Here is an 18,591-nt window from a genome sequence, read left to right as displayed (position 1 = left end):
CTTTTTATTGCAATCATCCGTCTTGGCTGCTTCAGAGCCTGGCGTGGCCTCCATGAAGGCTCCCGGTGCCCTCCAGGGCTGTGCTGGGAGGGGCTTGGGGGTCCCCGGCTCTGTCTGGTGGGGGGGCCCCCTGTGTGAAACCCCGCAGTGGGTCCCTGGAGAAAAGCTGCAGCTGAAGGAAGGCCCTGAGGAAGAGGAGGGAGCCTGGAACCCGCCGAGGAGGGAGCCGAGGGGGTGCCTCACGCCCAGCATCACCAAGAGCCACCTCCTGCGTGCCACGAGGGACGCCGGACACATGCCGACCCGCCGCCGCCGGGACGGGGTGCAGGACCCCAGCCTGCCCCACAGCCAGGGTTGGTGGGGGGGGGGGGGGCGGTGGGTGGGTGTGGGGGAAAGACATCCCTGCTAGAGCCTCAAAATGGGCTTTTCTGCTCTCGCACGTGGTGGTTGAGCGGCCTCGGCTCCCGCCTCGCGTCGCCGCCGGCCAGCGGGCGCTGCTCTCCTACCCCGTTGGCAAAGCCGGCGGAGCGGGAGATGCCTGCTGGCTCAGGCAGGCAGCCGCCGCTGGTTCCCGGGTGCAATGTTTTCTGGAAAACCCTCCGGGTTAGAAATTCTATTTAAAAAAAAAAAAAAAAAGAAAAAAAAAAAAAAACCCACACAAAAAAGAAAGAAGCTCAACAACAACAACCCAAAAAAAAATATAAAAAAAACCCCACCAACCGAAAAAACCCACCCCGCGCCGCGAAAACCGAAGCCGCCCTCGGTGGGGCGCAGGGTGTCGGGGTGCTGGCGCCCCGGGCCCGCGGCCGGAGCCTGGCGGGGATTCGGAAGAGGAAAAGCAAAAGGAAAGGCCGAGAGCGGGTGCGGTGGGTGTGGGCGGGGAGGCGAGGGCCTTTGGGACCCCTGTGCTCTGCCCTAGGGGTGCTGAGGGGTCCTGGGGTGGGTGCTGTGGGGTCCTGTGGGGTGCTGTGGGGTCCTGGGGTGGGTGCTGTGAGGTTCAGAGGGGTGCTGTGAGGTCCTGGGGGGTGCTGTGGGGTCTGGGTGGGTGCTGCGGGGTCCTGTGGGGTGTTGCAGGGTCCTGTGGGGTGTTGCAGGGTCCTGGGATGGGTGCTGTGGGGTCCCTGGGGGGTGCTGTGAGGTCCTGGGGGATGTTGCAGCATCCTGGAGGGGTGCTGTGGGGTCCTGGGGTGGGTGCTGTGAGGTTCAGAGGGGTGCTGTGGGGTCTGGGTGAGTGCTGCGGGGTGTTATGGGGTCCTGGGGCGTGCTGTAGGGTCCCTGCGGGGTGCTGTGAGGTTCTGGGGGGTGCTGTGAGGTCTGGGTGGGTGCTGCAGGGTCCTGCAGGGTGTTGCGGGGTCCTGGGATGGGTGCTGTGGGGTCCTGAGGGGGTGCTATGAGGTTCTGGGGGGTGCTGTGGGGTGTTGCAGGGTCCTGAGGGGTGCTGTGAGCTCCCTAGTGGGTGCTGCAGGGTCATGGGTGAGTGCTGCAGCATCCTGGGGGGGTGCTGTGGGGTCCCAGGCGAGTGCTGCAGGGTCCTGGGGGTTGCTGTGGGGTCCTGGGGGGGTTGCTGTGGGGTCCTGGAGGGGTGCTGTAGGGTTCTGCGGGGTGTTGCAGCATCCCAGGTGGGTGCTGTGGGGTCCCTAGTGGGTGCTGTGGGGTCATGGGTGAGTGCTGCTGCATCCTGGTGGGGTGCTGCAGGGTCCCAGGTGGGTGTTGCATGGTCTCGGGTAGGTGCTGTGGGGTCCTGGGTGGGTGCTGCAAGGTCCAGGCGGGCGTTGCAGCATCCCAGGTGGGTGCTGTGGGGTCCCTGGAGGGTGCTGTGGGGTCCTGAGGGTGATGTGGGGTCCCAAATGCGTGCTGTGGGGTCCCGAGGGGGTGCTGTGGGGTCCCAGATGGGTGCTGCAGGGTCCTGGGGGTGATGTGGGCTCCCAAGTGGGTGCTGTGGGGTCCCGGGTGGGTGCTGCAGGGCACAGCGCACACGTGCCCCATTGCATGTACAGCCCCCCCAGACGTACCCGCTCCAACACGCGTGTGCAGATGCACACGGACGCCCACAGCAGCACAAACGCACCCTGCCGCGCTCACGCACGCCCGGACACACGTGCACACACGTGCGCAGCAGTGCACGAACACGCGGGTGTGCCAGCGGGCACGGGCACCCCCACACGCGTGCACACGTGTGCAAACACCCCAGCGGGCAAAACGACATGTGGACACAGACCCCAACGTGCACAAATGCACCCCAACATGCATGTACACACCCCAACATGTATGCACCCCAGCGTGTATGTATGTACCCCAACATGTACACACATGCAAGCACACCCCCAACATACATATATGCACCCCAACATGTATGTATGCACCCCAACACGCATGCACACACCTCAACATGTGCATACACACCCCAACATGCAAGCGCACACCCCAACATGTGTGTGCACCCCAACATGTGTGTACACACCCCAACGTGCACGCCTGCACCCCAACATGTATTTTCGCACCCCAACATGTGTGTGCAATCCAACATGTGTGTGTGCACCCCAACATGTGTGTGTGCAGCCCAACATGCGTGCGCACCCCAACATGTGTGTGCACACCCCAACATGTGCGTGAGCAACCCAACATGCGTGTGCACCCCAACATGTGTGTGTGCACCCCAACATGTGTGTGTGCACCCCAACGTGCACGCCCGCACCCCAATGTGCGTGCAATCCCCAACATGTGTGTGCCCCCCAACATGTGTGTGCACACCCCTACATGTGTGTGCACCCAACACGTGTGTGCACCCAACACGTACGTGCGCACCCCAACATGTGTGTGCAGTCCAACATACGTGAGCAACCCAACACGTGTGCGCACCCCAACACGTGCGTGAGCAACCCAACGTGTGTGTACACACGCCAACACGTATGTGCGCACCCCAGCGTGCACGCCCGCACCCCAACATGTGTGTGCACACCCCAACACGTGTGTGCGCGCCCCAACACGTGTGTGCGCACCCCAGCGTGCACGCCCGCACCCCAACACGTATGTGCGCACCCCAACACGTATGTGCGCACCCCAGCGTGCACGCCCGCACCCCAACATGTGTGTGCACACCCCAACACGTGTGTGCGCACCCCAACATGTATGTGCGCACCCCAGCGTGCACGCCCACACCCCAACACGTGTGTGCGCACCCCAACACGTATGTGCGCACCCGAACACGTGTGTGCGCCCCCCAACACGTGTGTGCGCACCCCAGCGTGCACGCCCGCACCCCCAACACGTGTGTGCGCACCCCCAACACGTGTGTGCGCACCCCAGCGTGCACGCCCGCACCCCCAACACGTATGTGCGCACCCCAACACGTGTGTGCGCACCCCAGCGTGCACGCCCGCACCCCCAACACGCACACGCACGCACAAAACCACGCGTGACGCGCCCACACGCGCGCTGCCCCCCCGCCCCGCAGCCCCCGGCCCCCCCCCCCGCTCCCCCCTCCCCCTCCCCCCCGCCCCCTCCCCCCGCCCCGTCCCGCGGTGCCGCCCCCGCCCACCCCCCCATCCCCCCCCCCCCCGCCCCGCCCCGCACTCCGGGGCTCGGCGCGATCGGGCGCGGGAGCGGAGCCGGCGGATCCCGCCGCCCTTCCCCGGCCCTGCCCGGCCGGGCCATGCTCTAACGGTGCCGGTACCGGGGGCGCGGGGCCGAGCGGGGCGGCGGAGCGGGGCAGCGGCCACCCCCCGCGCCCCCCGCCCGCAGCGCGGCCGGGACGGGAGCATGCGGATCCTCCTCCTCTGCCTCCTGACTCTCGCTGATACCCGCGGGCAAGGTGGGTACCGGCACCGGGACGGGGCACCGGGAACGGGGACCGAGCGCCGGCACCGGGCACCGGCACCGAGCACCGGGACGGGGCACCGGGACCGAGCACCGGCCACCGGGAACGGGGACCGGGAACGGGGACCGGGAACGGGGACCGGCCACCGGGGACTGGGACCGGGGACTGGGACCGGGAACGGGGACCGAGCACCGGGACCGGGGACTGACCACCGAGCCCAGTCCCGAGTCCGCGGGCAGCGGCTCCAGCCCCGGCCCGGCTCCGGTGCCGCCCGTTCCCGGCGGGAATGGGGAGCGGGGTCCGGCGGGGGGATGAGGCGGCTTCGTCCCCCCGGGAACCGGCGGTTCGGTTTGGGGGGGGGGTGGGGGTGTCGGTGGGACCCCCCCCGCCCCCTCCCGCCACGGCTTGGTGCTACCAGGTCCGGTCCTCGTGGCCCCCCCCCCACCCCCGTACCCCTTATTTTGTGGGTCCTGATGGTTGTTCCCCCCGTTCTGGTCCCGTTGGGTGCCCCGGTTTGGGGTCAAGGTCTTGCGTGTTTGGCCCCCCCCACCCAATGTGGGGTGCTGGTCGTCGTCGTGTCCGTCAGTCGTCCCCCCGCCCCCCCGGTCCCGTGGGGTTCCCAGGGCCGGGGAGGTCGCGGCGAGGCCGAGGAGTTGGGGTGCGGGTGGGAAGTTGTGGGTGTCGGGAAGGGAGGGGACCCCAGGGTCAGGAGGGTGCCCCAGCGGTGGGGACCCGGCCGTGGGAACCCCCCAGGTGCTGGGGGGACTCGGGGTGGGGGGGGTCCAGGCCCCACACATGGCGATGCTGGCGGGGAGCTGAGTGGGGGGGTTGCTGTCCGTCCGTCCATCCGTGGGGAGCGGCGGGGGTATCTCTGGGGGGCAGCCAGGACCCCCAGCTCCTGACCCGAGCAGCCCTGGGGAGAAGGGTTGGGGGGAGCCTGGGGCACCCCTTTCCCCTCCGCCCCCCCCACTTTGTTTTCAGGGCTTGCTGCAAGACGGGGGCAGCCCGACACCCCCCCCCCCCCCCAAATCCCTGTCTGACCCCCAAAATCCCTGTCTGACCCCCAAAGGGCCGTGCTGGGGAAACTGAGGCACAGGGAGTCGCTCGGCCAAGGTCACGCAGGGCAAGAGGAGCGGTGGGGGGGGCAGCCCCGTTGCCCCCCAGGGCCCCCCCAAAGCTCGGCCTCCCCTCCCGGCGCTGCGAGCGGAGCGGGGGAAGCGCGCCATGCGTGTGGCGAGCTCGCGAGGTCTCAGCCGGTCCCTGCGCCGAAGCAACCCCTGCACGGCCTCCGGCTCCTTCCCTGCTGCAAAAATCCAATCTAATTTTTAATTAAGGGGGCGGCGTTGCTAGGAGGAGGGGAATAAAAAGGGAAAGGAAAAAAAAAAAAAATTGAGTCGACCCGGGGTTTAAAAGGAGCGTGTAAAGCTTCTTAGGGGGCTGGGGGGGGGCAGATCCCAGGCTCCCCCCGCGGTGGGCTGGGGGAAGCGTCACGGCGGGGCTCCGCTGCCCTCCCAGGAACAAAAGCGCCCGCTCTCCCGCCGGGTGCCATGTGGATGGCGGCGGCGGCGAGAGGGGCCCGGCATCGGCGGAGGGAAGAACGGGATGGCTGGGCCTGGGGGGGGGGGTGTCTGGGATTTGGGGGGCGGGGGGATGGGGGATGAGGTCACATCCTTGGGTGAGGGTCCTGGTGACCCCCCCCAGTCCCTCCCGAGCCAGCCCCATCCCGCGGCAGTCCCCACCATCGAAGTTTTGCTCTTGCCTCGGAGAGGAGCCTTGCTTTAAACTGGGGTGCTCGGGTGGGGGGGGGGGGCAAAATTTGGGGTTCCCTCCCCCTGGAGCAGGGGCGGTGCTGGCCGTACCGTGCACACGCGTGTGATTTTTTTTGGGGGGGGTGGGGGCTGTCAGTGCCATTCATGTCGTTGCACACAAAGATGTTGAATGGGTTTCATCACTCTTCATTTCTCACTAAATAATTTTCTGTATCTTATCTAAATGAAACCCATTATTCTTCCCCCCGTTTCAATCACTCGCCGTGATTGCGCCTCAAATTGAAATATTTATTCATTTTCTGGGCGATTCTTCTTCTCTTTCTCTCCGTGGGTTTTTTTTTATCCCCCCCCCACCCCCCCACCCTTCCCTCTCAAAAGCAACAAAATTGAAACAGCGGAGAGGTGGGAGCTGATGGAGGGGTGACAGCGGGGGCTCGTCCCGGGGTGGGGGGGGCTCGTGCCAGCCCCCCGTGGGCTCGTGGGTCGGCCCGGTGGGTGGCTCTGAGACCTGGCGCGCTCGCTGCATGCCCCAGCTGAGCCCTGCTCCCTTGGGAGACGTCGCCGGGTGGTTTGAGGTCAGGCTGGTCCCTTTGCTGGTGACTTTTTCGGGCGAGCTTGGATGAGGGACGCGGCCCCTCGGCCCCAGATTTCCAGGGCAGGAGGGAGGGTGCCACAAGGCCCACCCTGGCTGGCCCAAAGCCGGGATGTGAATGCCCTCGGTGGCTCCCCGAGGGGGAAGAAGCCGGAGGAAGGGTCCCGGTGGTCCCGGCGTCCCCAGGGAGGTGATGGGGACGGTGGCGGGCACCTGCCCGTCCTCCCTCCGGTGAAGCGGCGGCAGCTCGGCTCCCCGCGCGCCGCCGGAGCCGCAGTGGCGTGATGTGGTTTGTAAGATGACCGTCGTCTGCTGCAGGGTAATAAAAAGCCCCCCTCCCCGGGGGACGCTCCGGGGCTGAGACATGGCGGTGGGGGAGGATGGTGGTCTTCCCCACTCCCTCCACTGGGGCTGGGGGCTGCACTGGAGCCGGTGGCATCCGCCATCGCGCCCTGGCCGTGGGCGTTCAGGGACCGGTGGCGATGCTGGTGGCCCCCGCGCTCTGCCCGATCCTGGGGGTCCCCGGGCTTCCCTCGGGCGCTTGCCTGGGGTGACCCCACTGTCCGCGCGGTGCCCCCCGGCCCGGAGCCGCTCTCCTGGGGGAGCTGATCCATCTCCAGCTCCGGTTTGGCCTCGCCGTGTCCGGCAGCGCCGCAGCAGCCGGCCTCTGCCTTGCAGCGTGCCCCCTACCCGCCCCGGTGCCATGCGGACCCTCGCCAGCCGCCCCCCCCACATCCCCTCTGGGCAGGAACCCACGTCCCCGCAATCGTACCCGCCACCCCTCCGGACCCCCGGCCCCAAAACCCCTCGGTGGAGGGGACGGAGCCGCGGCGGGTCACCACAGGCTCCCCGCAGCAGGTTGACACCCCCAGGAAACCATTTTAGCAACTGGGATTGGGGCTTGCGGGCACTGGTGGGGTTTTGCCGATGCTTTTCGCTTCTCCAGGGCGGGCGCGGGAGGGGGACGAAGCCCCTTTCCCACCCTGGGGATGCCCCCACCTTTCCGCAGGGGAGCAGAGCAAGCGAGGGGTACCTCGCAGCCCCGCGGCGGGGGTCTGGCGCTGACCCCAGGCTCTGCGGGGGCCGAGGCAGCCTTCGGGGCCGGTGGGACGAGCCGCGCCGTGGCAGCCACCGCCCCGTGCCGGGACTTGCCTGGGCAGCCCATGCCAGGGCTGAATCACCCGCTGCCGCGCTGGGGCCCGGTTCGCCGGCGGGGAGGCAGCCAGCACGACCGCGGAGCCCCCCGGCAGCCCCCCTCCCTGCCGGCCCCGCAGCTTTCCCGCCTGTTTTCTGCAGGACACACAGCCCATCTGTCTGTCCGTCCACCATGACCTCTGGCAACCCAACCATCCAGAGGTGAAATCAGGGGCGTTGGGCACCTCTCTCCCACCAACCAGAGCTGAGCGGCATTAATTACATTCCCATCCTTTAATTCGGGATTGGTTTAATCCCAAGCCAGCTTTCCTCCTGGCCTAGATCCTACCTGGGATCCTCCTGCCCGACTCATCCCGGTGAGCGCATCCCCACGGGTGCCGGAGCCAGCTCCGGTCGTGGGACCGGGACACGCAGCCTCCCCGCTCCTCTGCCACCGTCCGTGGGTCCGTCCATCCACCCGACACGCGGCCCCCCGCTGCGCGGGCAACGCAGGGATTATAGCTAACTCTCCATAAAGATTCCCCTAATTGCTTGCCTTACCTCAGGTTTTATCATCAAAGCATCCGTTATTCCCTCTCTAGCCTCCTTTTCTTTTTATTATCTCTTAATTAATCACTCTAGCTTTCACACTTAGCAGATAATTACAGTCTCCTGGGCACACAGCTCATTTTCATAACCTCCTGCTCCCAGCCAGGAGTGGGCACGGCGCAGGAGGGAGGCGGCGAAGGCAGAGGGGACGGAGGGACCATCCCGCGCTGGCGCCGTGACCCGCGGCGCTTCTCCCGGTGGCCACATGGCCGCCCTCTGGATGGGCAAGCGGGCAGCGCTGGGTGCCCCCCCAAAGGCAGGATGCTGGGGCGAGGGGTGCCCCGGGTGCCCCCCCAAAGGGAGGATGCTCGGGTGAGGGGTGCCCCGGGTGCCCCCCCCAAAGGGAGGGTGCTCGGGTGAGGGGTGCCCCGGGTGCCCCCCCCAAAGGAAGGGTGCTCGGGCGAGGGGTGCCCCGGGTGTCACCCCCAAAGGGAGGGTGCTCGGGCGAGGGGTGCCCCGGGTGTCACCCCCAAGGGAGGGTGCTCGGGCGAGGGGCGCCCCGGGTGTCACCCCAAAGGGAGGGTGCTCGGGCGAGGGGCGCCCCGGGTGTCACCCCAAAGGGAGGGTGCTCGGGCGAGGGGCGCCCCGGGTGTCACCCCAAAGGGAGGATGCTCGGGCGAGGGGCGCCCCGGGTGTCACCCCCAAGGGAGGGTGCTCGGGCGAGGGACGCCCCGGGCGCCCCCCCCCCAAAGGGAGGATGCTGGGGCGAGGGGTGCCCCGGGCACCCCCCGCAAAGGGAGGGTGCTCGGGCGAGGGGTGCCCCGGGCACCCCCCCCAGAGGGAGGGTGCTCGGGCGAGGAGCGTGGCCGGGTGATGGGGCAGAGTTAAGGGTATCTGGGAAGGGGATGGAGTTCTGGTCCAGGATCCCACCTGGACTTTGCTGGGATGCATCTATCAGGGCTGGGAACTGGAAAACGAGCTTCCTTCCACCCACCCGCCGCGAAAAAGTCCCGTCAGCGTGGCATCGGACGTGGCGCAGCCGGTGACGCCAGGCCCCGGGGCCGGGCTGGATCCCAGCGGTGCCGGGGTCGGTGTGGCGAGGGGATGGCGGGAAGGAGGGATTTAAAGAGCAAACCCACTCGGGGAAGGTGCAGGGAAGGGAAAAAGGGGGAGAGAGGCCTTTTCTGCAAGGGCTGGGACATAAAGGGCTGCCAGCGCTGCCATGGCAACGGGCGGATTATGATCCAAATGGAAATCAAAATAAGAGGGGGGCGAAAAGCGAAAGAGTGGAGTAAAGGAGGAGGGGAGGAAAAACAACTTTTATTTCCAATCGGAGAGCGGTTGTGTGCCTTGGAGGGGTTGCCATAGGAACGGCAAAGAAAAGGAGTGGGGAAAGTGTGCGTGCGGGCGTGCGAGGGAGCGCGCGAGGGCGTGGGCGTGCGAGGGGGTGCGGGCGTGCACCCCGCGGGGCGATGCAGAGGAGCGGGATGAAGGCTGCGGCCCCCTCGCTGGGGTCTCGCCAGGCTGATGCACCGTCCGTGGCCCCTTCGGCACCGGGGGCACCCAGCGAGGCCCGTCCCGTGGGGGGTGCGGGATCGGGGGGCACCCAGGCTGTCCCCTCCCAGGGTGCCTCCGAGCACCCTTGTGGGTGCTGCCTCTCCGTCGGGCGCGGGAGCCCCACGGCACCGGAGATGGGAACGTCCCGGTGCCGCTGCCGGGCTCGGAGGGTGCCGAGGGCGAAGCAGGGCTGGCCTGGGTGCCTGGTTCCCATCGCTCCCCCAGGCCGAGCAGGACCCTCTTAACTCCTTATTGGGGGAGCAAGGGGCTCCAGCCGCCTCCTCTCCTGCTTCCTCCCTTCCCTTTTTGTTCTTTTATTTTAAAAAATGACCTTTCAAGTAGATTTAATTTAAAATAATAGGTTTAAGCACTCGAGAGGGGATTTCCCATCCTGCGCCACTGCCAGCCTCAGTTCGGGGCACGCAGAGCTTCGTCGTGCGTCCCCGGGGAGGGCTGGGGGTGCTGAGCCCCCCTGGCCGGGGGCTAGTGATGGGCCGGGGGATGCAGGGTGGTGGGCAGGGTGCTGCGGGGTGCTGTGTTGGGGTGCAGGCTGGTGCAGGCTCCCTGGGGCCAAGGAGGAGGCAGGAGAGCAGCAGTGGGGAAACTGAGGCACAAAGCGCTTTGCTTTCCCCATCAACGTGGGCAACACCGATGCAGGGCCCCAGCTCCCCGTCCAGCTCCGCACGCAGCGGCGTTGGCCCAAAAAGTTGGGGAGCGGCGAGAAACAACCCCCAAAGCTAAACGCTGCCCCCCCCCCCCCCCAAATGCCCCCCATCCCCGCCAGCCCCTTGGTTGGGGTCTCAGCCCCCTGCCCGCTGCAGGGCGGGCGCGGGGAGCTGAGGGTTAAGCTCTGGGTTTTCTTTCTCTCCCTCATCTTCCAGAGAGCCTTGGCAGGAAATTCCTCAAATTCCAGGCTTGTGGGATCATTGCTGGGCTCTGACCGCAGGAGCGGGAGCCAGGGCTGCTCCCTCCAGCTCCAGCTTCTCCTGCTGCAGGATTTGCAGAGCCCCAGAGGGGAGGGAGGGCTGCGTCCCCCCAAATCCGGGGTCACCCTGCCAGGGTGGGTCCCCCCACAGTCAGAGACATAATGCTTGTAACCCCCCACAAGCCACAGGGACCCCAGCACATGCTTGGGGTGACCATGCTGGTGTGGCCACTGCTGGGCTCAACCTTCCATGGGAACCCCCTCCCCAAATATCCCAGGTGGGGTGGTGGGTCCTTGGGGGGACCCCCAAGCCCCAAATCCGCGTGGGGGACACGTGGGCGGTTTGGGGTGCGACATGGCAGCGGGGGTGCCCTAGCACGGGGAGGTGTAGGGAGCACTGTGGGTTGGGTGGGCACCTCTCGGGGGGGTGGGGGGTCCCACCCTAGCAGGGTCCCGCCTCAGCTGCCGCCGTGCCGGGGCGATGCCGGTTTGGGAGGAAGGAGCCCAAATTCCTGCCCATATTTTCCCCTGGGGAGCGGAGGGGGAAGGGAGCACCCAGGCCAGGGGGGGACAACCTGGGGTCCCCACCACATTTGGGGTCCAGCCGGAGGGGGACGCCAACCCGCACCCCTTCCCTATTGATCTTTTCCCTTCCCGTCAAACCCATTTCCTCCTGGATTAGGGTTTATGGATTTTTTATTAAACCCCCTTTGCCGGGGATGGAACCGAGCTGCTGCCAACTCCGTCGGAGGCGTGGAATTTAACCTCATCCCGTTAGCGATGCTCGTGGCGCCGCCGCCTTTTACCGGTCGGGGACTGGAGCCGCCCGTGGGGAAACTGAGGCACACGGGGTCCCCGTCCCTAAGGAGAGCTCGGACGAGGCCGGGGACTCGTCCTTTTCCATCCGTCGGGGCCGCGGAGGCCCGTGTCGGAGCCTCGCGCTCTCGCAGCTGCTTGTCCCGATTGAATGTGAATGATAATCCCATTATTAAGAGATCTCTCATTAAGACATCTGTAACGAGAGCGCTTACCAGCGGCTTGGTGGAAGGATGCCAGTGGTGTTTAAATATTATTCCCCCCCCCCCCCTTCATTAATGATTAGGGATTTTTATTTCTCGCATCCCCCCCCCCCCCCCTTTTCCCAAAGAAAAGCTCCCCTCCCTCCCCCCCCCACCCGCACACACACAAACAAAAGTCTTAATTAGACATTGTTCCTAACAGGGATATTACACAAATTAATTAAACTCAAGCCAATAAACAGCGCTGCTCCGTAATTCTGACAGCCCCAGAAATGAAGAGGAAATAACAAGGGGGGAAGCTCCGCCAGCTCCTTCTGTCTGCTGGGGGGGGGGGGTGCCCGGAGGTCTGGGCTCCCCCAGCACTCGGGGTCTGCGCTGTCGCTGGGGGGGGGGTCTGGCTCAGGGACCCACTCAGGTCCCCGTCCCCCCCCAGGGGAGGTGCTGCTGGGTGTCCCTGGGGTGGGGGGGAAGGGGGGTGGGGGGATGCCTGGGCTGGGGGATGCTGGTGGGGGGGTGTGGGCTGACCCCAGGAAACCCGGGCGGGAGCAACATCTGCAGCGTCCTGCACATCTGCAGCCCAGGCCTTTGTTTGGCAGCGGCGCAAAGGGCAGCGCCGGGAGGAGGAGGAGGAGGAGGAGGAGGAAGGTTGGGGTGCGAAGGCAGCTCCGACGCGCGCCCTCGGCCATTGTGTAGCGCCTCTGATCATCAAAGGCCCGCGGGACCCGGCAGGGACCCCCCCCCCACCCAGGGGTGCTGCGGGGCCGACAGGGCTCGTGTGGGGGTGTCCGTCCTCACCCGGGGGGTGCACGTGGCTGCACACACAGACACACACGTGTGCGCCCACCCGTGCACACACACGGCCTGCGCTCACGCTCCCAGCTCCAACAGACAGAGATATTCCTGTGCGAGCACACGGCAGCCGTGCAAACACACGCACACCCCCGTGCAAGCACAAGGTGGGTGCACGCACACACGCACACGCACCCATGCAAGCACACAACTGGTGTGCAAACACGCCGCGCACCCGTGCAAGCACACACCCAGTGCATGCACACACACGTACATGCACACACGCACCCGTGCAAGCACACAGCTGGTATGCAAACACGCCGCGCACCCGTGCAAGCACACACCCAGTGCATGCACACACACGTACATGCACACACGCACCCGTGCAAGCACACAGCTGGTGTGCAAACACGCCGCGCACCCGTGCAAGCACACACCCAGTGCATGCACACACACGTACATGCACACACGCACCCGTGCAAGCACACAGCGGGTGTGCAAACACGCCGCGCACCCGTGCAAGCACATACCCAGTGCATGCACACACACGTACATGCACACACACACCCGTGCAAGCACACAGCTGGTGTGCAAACACGCCGCGCAGCCGTGCAAGCACATACCCAGTGCATGCACACACACGTACATGCACACACACACCCGTGCAAGCACACAACTGGTGTGCAAACACGCCGCGCACCCGTGCAAGCACACACCCAGTGCATGCACACACGCGTGCACACGCGCACCATTGCAAGGACGCAGCCGGCGTGCGCGCACAAGCACATGCACCCGTGCAAGCACACGGCACCCCCCACATCGCCCCACTCCGGCCCCTCCAAGCTTTGCCCGCCGGCCTCGCCCGCAGCCCCCCGTGCCCCCCGTGCCCCCCACATCGCCCCGCTGGGGGCCCCCCGAGCCCTTTGTCTTTCTGCCTGGCTGCCCCCTTTCACCGGGATTAAGGGCGAGAGAAAGGGGCTGAGATTTTCCACCAACTTTGGGCGGCCGAGGGGTCCTTCCCAGCGACAAAGACCCCCATCGCCCCCAGCCTCCGCCTGCCCTTGGGGGTGGGTGGGCGGGGGGGGGGGCAGGAGCGGGATGTGGGGGTGCAGGGATTCCCCCAAACCGGTGCCCCCTTGGGTTGAACCCTCAGTACCTCCTCGCGGGGCGGGGGGTGGGGGGGGGGGCTGTATCCAACCCTGGACCCCCACATGTGGCCGTGGCGACGTGCACCGCACCCCCGTGAGGTCCCTGTGGGGCAGCAATGGGGGGTCCGGCCCCCACAGTTGCACCCCCCCCCCCCAGCCTGGCTCCTTTGCTATAACGCGCTAAAGCAATTCATTTATTTTCATCTATATTTTCTCCCTCTGCCCGGCGCTGGTTTATATTTTATTGGCATCTTTGCAGCGCTGAAAGTAATGTAATTACGAGGGGAATTTATATGTTGTGCCTCTTCCCAACGAGATTTTAATTGAAAATTGTTTTTTGCACAGTCCCCGCGTTGCGTGTTTTTACCCGGCCTCTAATGCCGAGCCGGGGCCTCGGCCCGGCTCCCCCCGCCGTGTGCCCTGGCCCGGTCGTAAAAGGCAGGAGATTTGGGGTGGGGGGGTGGAAATTTAGGGCTGGGTTGAGAAGAAGAGCCGGCGGCGGAGGGGACGGGGTTATCCTTGGGCTGATGGACCCCCATCTCAGCTGGGGACCCCCCCGCCCCGTGCCTCAGTTTCCCCACGAGGCCGGCCTGCATCTCCCGGGGACCGCGGCAACCTGAGGATGCTGCGCGGGGAGTGGTACCCGGGTACCACGGGCTGTCCCCGCCGCCACCGGCATCCTCCCGCCGGGCTGTTGATGGGTCTGACACGGAGGTGCCGGCGCGGCGGCGCCCGGTTCCCTCGCCCGGGGAATAATCGAGGTGGAATATTTGATCAGTCGGGAAATGAGCTGCTAAATTTGTTGTGAGATTGGTGTCACCGGCGATGGCGGCCGGGAAATGAGAAATCGGGGTGGTGGCGGGGGGAGCGGCGGGTTTATGGGAGAAGCCCCCGTGGCAGGGGCTTGTTGGGGACATGGAGGGACGGCAGAGCCGGGGGCACCGCGGGCGCTGCGGTGGAGAGCCCCGGTGCCGACGGGCACCCGTCCCGCATCCTGGTGCTGCGGGGGATGCCGTGTCGGGGGTGGCGCGGTCAAGGTGACCCCGGCGGGGGCGCGGGGAGGCGCTGGGGACCCGGTGCTGCCGAAAGCGGGTGGGGAGGAGAGGCGGCGGGGCCGGGGGGAGGGGAACCAATCTCCTCCTCATTTGTTTTTATAATTTTGCCTTTTAAAAAATGAAAATAACTGGAGCATCCTTTCCCCGGAGAGCTTCGCTACCACCAGCTTCAGGAGCGGGGAGTGGAGGGGGGAGGCACAGAGCAGCCCCCCACCCCCAGCCCCCGCCAGCACCCTGCCGGGCACACTGGGGACGCCCGGGTGTCCACGGGAAGGGACACGCAGCCCCGGGGGAAACTGAGGCACAGCATGGCCGTGGCGGGGTCTGTGGGTGGTTTGCGGGGGTTCCTGTGCCCCCCACGCCTGTTTCCCTCCTCGGGGTAGGGTGTGGGTTAAAACAGCCCCAGTTCTGCCACCGCATGTGCAGAAGGAACGGGGTCAAACGCAGCGGCAGCCGGGGACGCTCGGCCAAGATGGGGGGGGGCCGGGCTAGATGTGGCCCCGTCCCGGTGCCTCCCAAGCCCGGGCGCTGGGCGCTCGCCAACGATGCGCTGGCGTCATATGATGGTGTTGAAATACTTTCCGTTCCTGCCGGGATGGGGAGGACCCGCCAGCGCCGGGAGCGGAGCCAGGGCACGGGGTCCGGAGGCAGCCGGGATGGGGATGGGGAGATTTGGCCGCCGAGGGTGCCGCCATGGCAGGGATGGGGACGGGGACGGGGACATTTGGCCGCCGAGGGTGCCGCCATGGCAGGGATGGGGACGGGGACGGGGACATTTGGCCGCCGAGGGTGCCGCCATGGCAGGGATGGGGACGGGGATGGGGAGATTTGGCCGCCGAGGGTGCCGCCATGGCAGGGATGGGGACGGGGACGGGGACATTTGGCCGCCGAGGGTGCCGCCATGGCAGGGATGGGGACGGGGACGGGGACATTTGGCCGCCGAGGGTGCTGCCATGGCAGGGATGGGGATGGTGATGGGGACATTTGGCCGCCGAGGGTGCCGCCATGGCAGGGATGGGGACGGGGACGGGGACATTTGGCCGCCGAGGGTGCCGCCATGGCAGGGATGGGGACGGGGATGGGGAGATTTGGCCGCCGAGGGTGCCGCCATGGCAGGGATGGGGACGGGGACGGGGACATTTGGCCGCCGAGGGTGCCGCCATGGCAGGGATGGGACGGGGACGGGGACATTTGGCCGCCGAGGGTGCCGCCATGCAGGATGGGGATGGTGATGGGGACATTTGGCCGCCGAGGGTGCCGCCATGGCAGGGATGGGGACGGGGACGGGGACATTTGGCGCCGAGGGTGCCGCCATGGCAAGGAAGGGGACGGTGATGGGGACATTTGGCCGCCGAGGCTGCCGCCATGGCAGGGATGGGGACGGGGACGGGGACATTTGGCCGCCGAGGGTGCCGCCATGGCAAGGAAGGGGACGGTGATGGGGACATTTGGCCGCCGAGGGTGCCGCCATGGCAGGGATGGGGACGGGGACGGGGACATTTGGCTGCCGAGGGTGCCGCCATGGCAGGGATGGGGACGGGGACGGGGACATTTGGCCGCCGAGGGTGCCGCCATGGCAGGGATGGGGATGGTGATGGGGACATTTGGCCGCTGAGGGTGCCGCCATGGCAGGGATGGGGACGGGGACGGGGACATTTGGCCGCCGAGGGTGCCGCATGGCAGGGATGGGGACGGGGACGGGGACATTTGGCCGCCGAGGGTGCCGCCATGGCAAGGAAGGGGACGGTGATGGGGACATTTGGCCGCCGAGGGTGCCGCCATGGCAGGGATGGGGACGGGGACGGGGACATTTGGCCGCCGAGGGTGCTGCCATGGCAGGGATGGGGACGGGGACGGGGACATTTGGCCGCCGAGGGTGCTGCCATGGCAGGGATGGGGACGGGGATGGGGACATTTGGCTGCCGAGGGTGCCGCCATGGCAGGGATGGGGACAGGGATGGGGACATTTGGCCGCCGAGGGTGCTGCCATGGCAGGGATGGGGACGGGGATGGGGACATTTGGCCGCCGAGGGTGCCGCCATGGCAGGGATGGGGACGGGGATGGGGACATTTGGCCGCCGAGGGTGCCGCCATGGCAGGGATGGGGACGGGGATGGGGACATTTGGCTGCCGAGGGTGCCGCCATGGCAGGGATGGGGACAGGGATGGGGACATTTGGCCGCCGAGGGTGCCGCCATGGCAGGGATGGGGACGGGGATGGGGACATTTGGCCGCCGAGGGTGCCGCCATGGCAGGGATGGGGACGGGGACGGGGACATTTGGCCGCCGAGGGTGCCGCCATGGCAGGGATGGGGACGGGGACGGGGACATTTGGCCGCCGAGGGTGCCGCCATGGCAGGGATGCCACCAGCTCCCCACACATCACAGAGTAGCGGCTGCAGGATTCAATTAATGAGGATATAAAAGATAGTAATATTCAATTAATGTCAATCAAAGCAGGATTATAGGAGAGCGATTTTGGTCAAATAGGGTCAATGCATTTTTGACGAGCATTCGCCGGGGGCTGATAACGAAGCCGGGGTGGGGGACAGAGCTTTGACACCCCCCAAATGGTGCAGCCACCTCCAGGATGCGTCCCTGGGTGCCAAGCATCACCCCAAGCATCACCCCAAGCACCACCCCAAGCATCACCACGCCGGTACCCCCGGCATCGCCATCCCAGGGTCCGCCTCTTCTTTGCCACCCACCATCCAGCCACGTTAGCGTTAAAAAGCCAAGAAGAAAGAGAAGAAAATAGAAGAGGGCATTGAGTGACTTCGAACACGGAGCGGAAGCGGCTTCTCCTGCCAAGCTGCTTTCAGAGCGCGCAGCTCGGCCTGTTCCCGGCCAGCGCTGTCGTGCCGGGGTAATCGCGGCGAAGGAGGCTCATAAATTGTTGATGGCAACGGGGGACCTTCTCTAGCAAATATCAATTTGCTGGCTGGGAGCTGCGGGTGAGCGCGCTGCCGCGTCGGGCGGCCGCCGGTCGGGTCCCCGTCCTGCCGGGGCCGGCGGAGAGCTGGGGGTGCTGCGGGAGATGGTCGGGGGTAGCCCCAAAATGAGGAACCCCCTCTGTGTCCACCACCCCCCCACCCCGGGAAACCTCATCGGAGCCTTGTCCCAGCCCTGCTCCCCATCCCTGGGGTGAGGATGGGGCCCCGCTGCCACCCTGGGACGCCCCAAGGGACACGGAAGGTGGGGGGTCACCAGCCTCACGGCCACCCCCAGCAGCCCACCCGTGTCCCAGCCCCGAGGTGTGGCCGGCTTTAGCTGAAAGACCCAAATTGCCGGAGCCTAAAATAGCCCCCGTCGCGAGGCGGAGCGGGGGGAGCGCGGGGATGTGCCAGGACCGATCACATCTCGGCGCCGGCGCGTTCCCAGGGCGAGGCACGGCACCGCTCTGACAGCACCCGGCAGGATGGCACCCCACGGGGGGTGGGGTGGGCTGCGTCACCCGCGGGCTCCGTCGGCGAGCCGCAGTGCTGGGGCCGAGCGCCAGCTCCCGTGCCTCAGTTTCCCCACGCAGCCGGTGGCGGGCGACGGGGTCCGCGGGGTTAGTCCAGCTCTTTGTCCGTCCCGTTGCCTCGCGCCGGGTGACGAGCGGCTCGGGGCGCTGGCGCCGGGGCCGCGACAGCGGTGGGGGGACGGCGGCGGGGACGGGGGCGATGCCCCATCCGCAGCCTCCAGCCTCATCCTCGCCCGTCTCTCCCTTTCCGCTCTGCCGGGCAGGGCCACAGGGAAGCCAAATCCTCTTTTCTCTCCCGCAGAATAAAACCAGTGGATGGGTTGGGTTTTTTTTTTTTTTTCTCCCCTCCCTGTCTTATTTTCTTCTTTTTTTTTTTCAATATAAATAGAAGCGAACAACTTGGGAAGAGGAAGGGGGAAAGGCTTAAATTTAAAAGCAGCGAGAAGAGGAAGGGGAGGAGGGAGAGAGATAAAATAATAAAAAAAACCTCTAGCACGGAGAGATTTAGCTCCATCTGAAAGCTGTCAGCGCGAATAAAAAGCTTTTCTTTGAACCCTGAGTTTAATAGTGAGAGGAGAGAGAGGGAGATTGGAGCACCAGCCCCAGGGCTTAATCAGCCCTTCATTTGATAAATGGAGGGAGACAGGGCCGGGAGCGGGGCTTCCCGACCCCCCCCCCGCACCTCACCGGCCTGCCCCGCACCCCCGGGGCCACGCATGGGCCCACGGGAGAGCCCTGCAGGGACCCCACCTCTGCCCGCGCACACGCGTG

The 18,591-nt window shown here is 66.3% G+C and overlaps 1 protein-coding gene across 2 annotated transcripts in view; it reads left to right on the top strand.

Annotated features, from left to right (window-relative positions):
- The first annotated feature begins 3,570 nt into the window (after positions 1-3,570).
- The window catches only part of KIRREL1 (kirre like nephrin family adhesion molecule 1), a 49,196-nt gene continuing 34,175 nt past the window's right edge, over positions 3,571-18,591 (top strand). For both annotated transcript variants that reach the window (XR_012657466.1, XM_075075224.1), the window contains exon 1: positions 3,571-3,811. Coding sequence is in view for 1 of the 2 variants with exons in the window: in XM_075075224.1 (XP_074931325.1) it covers positions 3,760-3,811 (52 nt within the window). In the remaining variant the exon portion in view is untranslated. The remainder of the gene's footprint in view (positions 3,812-18,591) is intronic.

The sequence above is a fragment of the Phalacrocorax aristotelis genome, chromosome 25, assembly GCF_949628215.1.
Source record: "Phalacrocorax aristotelis chromosome 25, bGulAri2.1, whole genome shotgun sequence".
NCBI lineage: Eukaryota > Metazoa > Chordata > Aves > Suliformes > Phalacrocoracidae > Phalacrocorax > Phalacrocorax aristotelis.
This window is presented reverse-complemented; position numbering and strand designations above follow the sequence as displayed.